The 9029-nt window shown below is 39.6% G+C and overlaps 1 protein-coding gene across 1 annotated transcript in view; it reads left to right on the forward strand.

The window, feature by feature from the left end:
- The window catches only part of CCDC191 (coiled-coil domain containing 191), a 102914-nt gene extending 97045 nt beyond the window's left edge, over positions 1 to 5869 (forward strand). The window contains exon 17 of the mRNA XM_065875860.1: positions 5725 to 5869. Within this exon, the coding sequence (XP_065731932.1) occupies positions 5725 to 5869 (145 nt within the window). The remainder of the gene's footprint in view (positions 1 to 5724) is intronic.
- Positions 5870 to 9029: the final 3160 nt, after the last annotated feature.

The raw sequence follows: 9029 nt of genomic DNA on the forward strand, positions 1-9029 counted from the left end.
TGAAGTAAGTCAGAAAGAGAAAAACAAATACTGTATGCTAACACATATATATGGAATAAAAAAAAAGGTGGTTCTGAAGAACCTAGGGGCAGGACAGGAATAAAGATGCAGACGTAGAGAATGGACTTGAGGACATGGGGAGGGGGAAGGGCAAGCTGGGACAAAGTGAGAGAGTGGCATGGACATATATACATTATCTAACGTAAAATAGATATCTAGTGGGAAGCAGCCGCATAGCACAGGGAGATCAGTTCAGTGCTTTGTGTCCACCTAGAGGGGTGGGAGGGAGGAGATACGGGGATATATGTATATCTATAGCTGCTTCGCTTTGTTATACAGCAGAAACTAACACCATTGTAAAGCAATTATACTCCAACAAAGATGTTAAAAAAAATAATAATACTTATTGGGCAGGCCAAAAAGTGCCTTCAGTTTTTTAAGTAAAAATAAAAGACACATTTTTCATTTTCACCCAGAGCTTTATTGAACAACATATTCACCCTTTTGTTCCACTACCTTCTACCATTTTTCAGGCAACTTCATAATTCCATCTTCCCAAAACTTTTTATCTTTTTTGAGCAAAGAACTGTTCCAGGTGCCTTTTACAGTCTTCCAGGGAATTGACATTTTTTCCATTAAGAGAATTTTGTAAAGACCGAAATAAATGGAAATCCAAAGGTGCAATGTCTGCTGAATACGGCAGATGAATCAGAACTTCCCAGCCAAGCTGTAACAGTTTTTGCCAGGTCATCAAAGAAACATGTGGTCTTGCGTTATCCTGATGGAAGATTATGCGTTTTCTTTTGACTAATTCTGGATGCTTTTTGTTGAGTGCTGCTTTCAGTTGGTCTGACTGGGAGCAGAACTTGTTGGAATTAATCGTTTGGTTTTCCGGAAGGAGCTCATAATAGAGGACTATTATGATAGAGGACTCCCTTCCAATCCCACCATATACACAGCATCACCTTTTCTGCATGAAAGCCAGCTTTTGGTGTGGTTGGTGGTGGTTCATTTCACATTGTTGTACAGTATCCACTTTTCATCACCCGTCACAATTTGTTTTAAAAACGGAACATCTTCATTACATTTCAGTAGAGAATATCACGTGGAAACGTGATCAGGAAGGTTTTTTTCACTTAACTTACATGGAATCCAAACATCAAAGCAATGAACGTAACCAAGCTGGGGCAAATGATTTTCAACACTTGATTTGGATATTTTGAGTATATCAGCTCTCTCCCGCGTGGTATAGCGTTGATTGTTCTCCAATTATTGTTTCGATTTGATTGCTATCAACTTCAACTGGTCTACCCAACCGTGGAGCAACATCCAGCGAGAAATCTCCAGCAGGAAACCTCACCACTTTTGACACATTCGACCAATCACAGCACCTTCTCCATACACTGCACAAATCTTTTTGTGCATTTCAGTTGCTTTTTTACCTTTCTTGAAATAATAAAGCATAAAATGCCAAAAATGTTGTTTTTCTTCCATCTTTCATATTAAAATGGCTACATAAAAATTCACCAATTTTTATGTCTTTTTTTAAATGCATGCTGATATGACAGCTGTCACATACAATCTAACAAAATTGTTTCGAATGAAGTTAAAGACAAGTAAGTGCTACTAGAGCCATCTTATGGAAAAAACCAAACGAACCTATTGGCCCACCCACTAAAATGGCAAAAGTTAAAGAGAGGATTCTAAAGGCAGCAAGAGAAAAACAAAAAGTTGTTTACAAGGGAACCCTCATAATGCTATCAGCTGATTTCTCTGCAGAAACTGTAGGCCAGAAGGAAGTGGCGTGATATATTCAACGTTCTGAAAGGGAAAAGCCTGCAACCTAGGATGCTCTATCCAGCAGGATTATCATTTAGAATAGAAGAAGAGATAAAGAATTTCTCAAACAGGCAAAAACTAAAAGAATTCAGCAATACCAAACCTAACCTAAAAGAAAGGTTGAAGGGTCTTCCTTAAATGGAAAGAAGAATCCATAGGAAAGGGAAAATCCCAACAGGAAGAGCAAATATATAGTTAAGGACTGAAGATCACTCAAATAAGCCAGTACACAGATTAAAAAACAATGAAAAAATTATAAGATTATAATTACAGTAAACAATAAAAGGATAAGCATGAAGATGTAAAGTAGGACATCGAAATCACAAAACGTGGGGGAGGAGAGTATAAAAATGTAGATATCTTTTAGAATGTGTTTGAACTTGAATGACCATCAGTTTAAAGCAAGTAGACGTATTTATGGGTCAACATACTTTAATTCCATGTTAACCACAAATAAAAAACATACAATAGATTCACAAAAAGAAAAGAATCAAGCATATACTACAAAAGAAAATCATCAAACTACAAAAGTAAAAGCAAGAAGAAGAAATGAACAAAGAAGAACTACAAAAACAATTGGAAAACAAGAATTAAAATGGCAGTAAGTACATACGTATCAATAATTAATTTAAATGCTGATAGACTAAATGCTCCGATCAAAAGACATAGAGTGGCAGACCGGATAAAAAACCAAGAACCTGCAATATGCTGCCTAAAAAGAAACTCACGGGCTTCCCTGGTGGCGCAGTGGTTGAGCGTCTGCCTGCCAATGCAGGGGATGCAGGTTCGTGCCCCGGTCCGGGAAGATCCCACATGCCGCGGAGTGGCTGGGCCCGTGAGCCATGGCCGCTGAGCCTGTGCGTCTGGAGCCTGTGCCCCGCAATGGGAGAGGCCACAACAGTGAGAGGCCCGCGTACCGCAAAAAAAAAAAAAAAAAAAAAGAAACTCACTTCAGGGCAAAAGACACAGACTGAAAGTAAGGGCAGCAAATGGAAACAACAAGAAAGTGGGGGTAGCAATACTCATATCAGACAAAATAGAGAACTTGGATTCATTACAGGGTCACAAGGATGGTTCAGCATATGCAAATCAATCGATGTGATACACCACATTAACAAAAGGAACAACAAACCACATCTCAATAGATGCAGAAAAAGCATTAACAAAATTCAACATCCATTCGTGATAGAAACTCTCACCAAAGTGGGTATAGAGGGAACATATCTCAACACAATAAAGGCCACTTATGACAAATCCACAGCCAATACAATACTCAACAGTGAAAAGCTGAAAGCCTTCCCACTAAATTCAGGAACAAGACAAGGATGCTCACTCTCACCACTTCTATTCAACACAGTATTGGAAGTCCTAGCCACAGCAATCAGACAAGAAAAATAAATAAAAGGTATCCACGTTGGAGGCGAAGAGGTAAAAGCGTCACTATTTGCAGATGACATGATACTCTATATAGAGAACCCTAAGTCTCCACACAAAACTATTAGAACTAACAAATGAATTCAGCAAGGTAGCAGGATACAAAATTAATATACAGATGTCTGTTGAATTTCTTTACACTAATAATGAAATACCAGAAAGTTTAAAAACTATCCCATTTAAAATCACATCAAGGGACTTCCCTGGTGGTCCAGTGGTAAAGAATCCGCTTTCCAACGAAGGGGATGTGGGTTCGATCCCTGGTCGGGGAATTAAGATCCCACATGCTGAGGGGCAGCTAAGCCCATACACCACAACTACTGAGCCCGCGTGCTGCAAACTACAGAGCCCACGCACTCTGGAACCCGCGTGCCACAACTAGAGAGAAGACTGTGTGCCACAACGAAAGACCCCACATGCCACAACGAAGATCCTGCATGCCGAAACTAAGACTCAGTGCAGCCAGAAAAGACCCAACGCAGCCAAAAAAGACCCAATGCAGCCAAAAAATAATAATAAAAATAAATAAATAAAATAAAATCGCATCAAAAAATAAAATATGTAGGAACAAAATTATCCAAGGAGGTGAAAGACCTACATGCTGAAAAGTACAAAACATTGATAAAGGAAACTGAAGGTGACTCAAGGAAATGGAAAGCTATCCTGTGCTCTTGTTGGAAGAATTAACATTGTTAAAATGGCCACACTATCCAAAGCAATCTACAGATTTAATGTGATCCCTATTAAAATACCCATGACATTTTTTACAGAAGTAGAATAATACTAAAATTTATATGGAACCACAGAAGACCCAGAATTGCCAAAGCAATTTTGAGAAAAATGAGCAAAGCTGGAGGTATAACCCTCGCAGACTTCAGACAATACTACAAAGCTACAGTAATCAAAACAATGTAGTATTGGCACAAAAGACAGACTTACAGATCAATGGAACACAACAGAGAGCTCAGAAACAAACCCATGCACCTATAGTCAATTAATCTGCAACAAAGGAGGCAAGAATATACAATGGAGAAAAGACAGTCTCTTCAACAAATGGTGTTGGGAAAGCTGGACAGCTACATGTAAATCAATGAAATTAGAATATTCCCTCACACCATATACAAAAGTAAACTCAAAATGGTTTAAAGGCCTAAATGAAAGACATGACACCATGAAACCTCCTAGAAGAGAACACAGGCAAAACATTCTTTGACATAAATCGTAGCAAAGTTCTCTCAGATCAGTTTCCCAAGGCAAAAGAAATAAAAGCAAAAATTAACCAATGGGAACTAATCAAACTTAAAAGCTTTTGCACAGCAAGGGAAACCATCAACGAAACAAAAGACAATGGACAGAATGGGAGAAAATATTTGAAAATGATGTGACCAACAAGGGGATAATATCCAAAACAACCAGCTCATGCAACTCAATAGAGAAAAAACAAAACAACCCAATCCAAAAAAGGGCAGAAGACCCAAATAGACGTTTTTCCAAAGAAGACATACAGATGCCCAACAGGCACATGAAGAGATGCTCAGCATCGCTAATTATTAGAGAAATGCAAATCAAAGCTACAAGATGTCACCTCACACTAGTCAGAATGACTATCATGAAAAAGTCTACAAATAATAAATGCTGGTGAGGGTGTGGAAAAAAGAGAACCGTTGTACACTGTCGGTGGGAATGTAAATTGGTGCATCCACTATGGAGAACAGTATGGAGGTTCCTTATGAAACTAAAAATACAGCTACCATATAATCCTGCAATCCCACTCCAGAAAAAAATGAAAATTCTAATTCAAAAAGATACATACATCCATCCCAATGTTCATAGCAGCAATGTTCGTAATTTACAAAGCCAAGACATGGAAGCAACCCAAATGCCCATCAGCAGACAACTGGCTTAATATTTTTTTCCTCAACTAAAATTCAAGACCGTTGTTGGAGGTGAGGTTACCAGTGGGCTTTTTAAACAATTCACGTCCAAGCACCAGGACCTTGATGCTAATAACTGTGGCATGTGCTACACGTGCTGCACGTGCTTTCCCAGCATCTCCACCTCAAGGACTTTGGCTGCTGGAGCCTTTGTTCCACTAGCCCTGCCTCACACACAAGGTGCAGGCTGTGGTCAGACCCCCTGAGGAGTACATCTCATGGCCTGCACTCAGAGGCCACCAGGTGCTCTGCTCAGATGGCACCTTCTCACAGAGGGTGACCTGTGATGGAAGACCACCCGATGCAAGAGAAAAATAACCCATTAGTCACTTCCATCCTCTTTTGTTGCTTCATTTTCTTTGCAGCATTCTTACTGTCCGAATCCCAATTGTGATTTCCATACCTTTCATATAACATTTTATTCACATGAGGATTACTTTTGTAAAGTTTGCAATTCAGTTAGATGGAAAGTCAACTTTTCCGTCGTATTTCACTTTTTTCCTTTTTATTCTTAAAGGAGGATTCTCTGGATCACATTTCAGACATGGAAGAAGTTTGCAAAATTTACGAAAGAGGAAAGAGGAAAAGAAGAAAGGCGAGAGCAGCTCCGTAGGAAGGTAGCTGAAATTCTTCCAGACTTCCAGATGCTCACACCGCTGTGACTCAGGTGTACAGCAATCAGGTGCTCGGCCCGTGGGTAAGGAGTCCTTGGTGTGCCAGTGGCCACAGCCCAGTGCAGTGCTTGCAATGGGAATCTCCATCAGTCCGTGTGTGTGTGTGTGTGTGTGTGATCTCCACCCACCCACATATGCGCGCATATATCTGGTTTATGTTCTGTCACGTACTTCTTGGATCAACGAAATTATTTTGTGAATTTGTATTCCCTTCTTTGATATCTCCTAGGTTGCTAATCAGTCCACTAACGCATTTATCACAGCAGGATCATCCAAAGGAACAGTCTAGAGCTCTGCTGTTCAAATGTACCCTATGTATTTTTAGGATCATAAACTTTAAAAAGGACAAGTGTTTGCTTGCCTGAGACTGTGAAGAAAAATATGTCCTTATAGCTTAATGTGAACTGTTGACAAATGTAACTTTAGTTAAATAGAAATTAAAAGTAGTGGGCACTTAGAAAAGGAGGGCCAGTCATCTGGTACCTTAGCATCAGCAACAGGCATCCTGCCAGACCGACCCTGTCCTTTTTGCCCACCTGATGGAAAACCGTGGATCAAAAGGCATCCTAGGCAGCTGCTGCGAAGGGTAGCAGTGTATCCTGATTCCAGAGAAGCTGGAGCACCAGAGATACTTCTCCTCAGTGCACTTTGCTAAGCATGAAGGGAAGTCCAAAAGCTAAAGGCTCTATCAAAGGCAGTCCAGCAATTTGTTCAAGTGTCTGCTTGGGCGCCCAACTGCAACTTCTGCGTGACACCCTCGGTCAGTCTTCCAGTCCTCAGCTCAGTTTGCTCTATGTATCAAGGTCCTTATCTTGAATTCAAAGAGTGTTTTAATGTTTAAGATGCTAAAGAATATAAAGACTGACAAGACACTCCTGTGAATTGTCTGAGAGTTGCCTGCTAGAAAAAAAGTTTTCATTACAAAACACATGTTCATTACAACAAATTCAGGCAGTAAATGCACACAGTAAAACGAGACAGTTCCTTGCAGCCCTGAGGTAACTACTATTATTTGATAAGCTGAAACTTTGAGTTGGTAAAATAAAACTGTGTGTTGTTCAATAAATTCTGTTATTGTCTCTTACTTCCTAGAAGGGATATCTAGCTACACCACCTGCAAAATCACATATCCTTTTTCTAGAGAAAATGTATTATGATTTACTCAGATATGACAAAACATACCATATTGAACTTTATTTCTTCCACAATGTCCCTGTTCCCACTCATCTTTTCCTTTAATATGATTATAAAGTCATCATCTAAAAACTCTTTTTAAGACTAATGGCCACTAAAGAAATGCGACTAAAAGTAACTCACAGTTAACGTCTTCCCATCTAAATCACTATCTGTCTTTACTTATCAATAGCACAGTTATAGAATATTGGCCGGTATCGGCCCCCAGAAATAAAATATCAGTTTTATTTTAATGCCAAGCCAGTAGATAAGGAAGGGTGACTACCTCAAGTAAACCTGCCGGGGGCCTAAATAAATCCCATAAAGCTTAAGTTTCCTCTCTTAAGCTTTATTTTAGTTTTATTTCACCTCAAGCATCAATTAGAGATTGAGTCTTCAGCAGCCCGTATTCTCATTGGGCCAGCGAGGACTTTTTAATCTACTTATAGAACCTTCTAAAGAGACACCGGGAAATAACTTAGAAAATGACCTCCTTAGGAAGTGACTTAGTAAATGACCTAACGTTTCTTGCTGCACTTTAAGTCTTAAAGATACGATTTAAAGTGTTACTGCTGACAAAATGCCCAAATAAGCAGTATCCCTGGCCTACAAAACCGGAAAAGTAACCGCAAGGAAAAGAACAGTTTAGGGCTAGGGACGGTTTAAGTCCACAGGATGGGGACATCTAGGTAGCCAAAGAGGCAGCCCAGGTCTAATGCACGCTTTTCTTAAAGCTAAAGAGTTCAGGAGACACACCAAGAAACAACAACGATTTTCCTTAAAGAAAGCACTTTATTTTCCATTTAAACAACTTGGTCACAGTACGTTATTTTACATAAATGGCAGTAATTTTTAAAATCTCCACTTAAAAGGCCTTGTGTCTGAGTCTGAGGTGATAAGAGGATATGAATACAAGTATAAAAACAGTGCAAAACGTTTAGCCCGCAGCGTCCATTGTTGGCTTCACAAGTCCCCTTTAACGTTGCTGAATCAGTTACGTTAAATTTAATATCAAATAAATTTTCCTGGGTTTCCTCTAGTCTAACATCAGACCCAGAAACGTAAGATTAGATGAAAAGGCTCAGAGGCCCCAACAACTCCAACCGGCAAATCACCTAGACCACAGGATCGCGACAAGCTGAGCTCTGTAACACGGCATCTTGTCAGTGGCGCCATGTGAAGAAATAGAGGGTTTTAGTTGCATCGATAACTAGAATAGACTAGCTCTGCTTTTAAAGGTTTGCTTTTAAAGTATGAGTTTTCTAGAAGTTAATGGTGCCATCGGGAAGGCTAGCTAGGAACGTCACAAGCCCATCTCGGAAACAGTCACAACCTCTAAGGAATGTGTCTCCACTAGACCGTTCAGTCTCTGGCCTGCTGCTGATACTACAGTGAAACCCTTAGTGCCAACTGAAGTGGGGATAACTGTCCATTAGAAACAGGATTAAATGTAGCTGATTTTGCAAAAAGTTTATATTAATCACAACAAACATCCACAAGAGCATACCGAATTTTATTCAGCCATCAGTTAAGCACAGCTCTCGTTCTCCCCCTGCATCACCTTGGCAATGTTTAATACAGAATGGCATACTTGTCAAGCTGCTGATGAGAAAACCAGATTCCAAACAGGTGCCTCAAGCAAAAGTCTCTATCATCCATTGCTTGAGGAACTGCTCCTTTTTAAAATGCAGGGTACCAAAATATAGCTAAAAATGAAGTCATAGAAACCTGCTGACCGGGACGCTTAAACCTCACAGAACATTAATTTTCAAACTTCCTGGTTAAAACTGTGCTTCTAGATGTCATATTTTTGCTTATATTAGTTGTGTTTTATAATGAAGAGCTAATGTCCTACCCAAAGGAAACAGTCTATTAAGCAGATGGTCACTACAGAGAACCTTACCAGCATTGTGTTTTCTGGCAGTGGAAGATTCTATTATAGAAAATTTTCTCTTGCTAAAAATTTTAGAAGTAC

The sequence above is a fragment of the Phocoena phocoena genome, chromosome 4 (genome assembly GCF_963924675.1).
Source record: "Phocoena phocoena chromosome 4, mPhoPho1.1, whole genome shotgun sequence".
NCBI classification, from domain to species: Eukaryota; Metazoa; Chordata; class Mammalia; order Artiodactyla; family Phocoenidae; genus Phocoena; species Phocoena phocoena.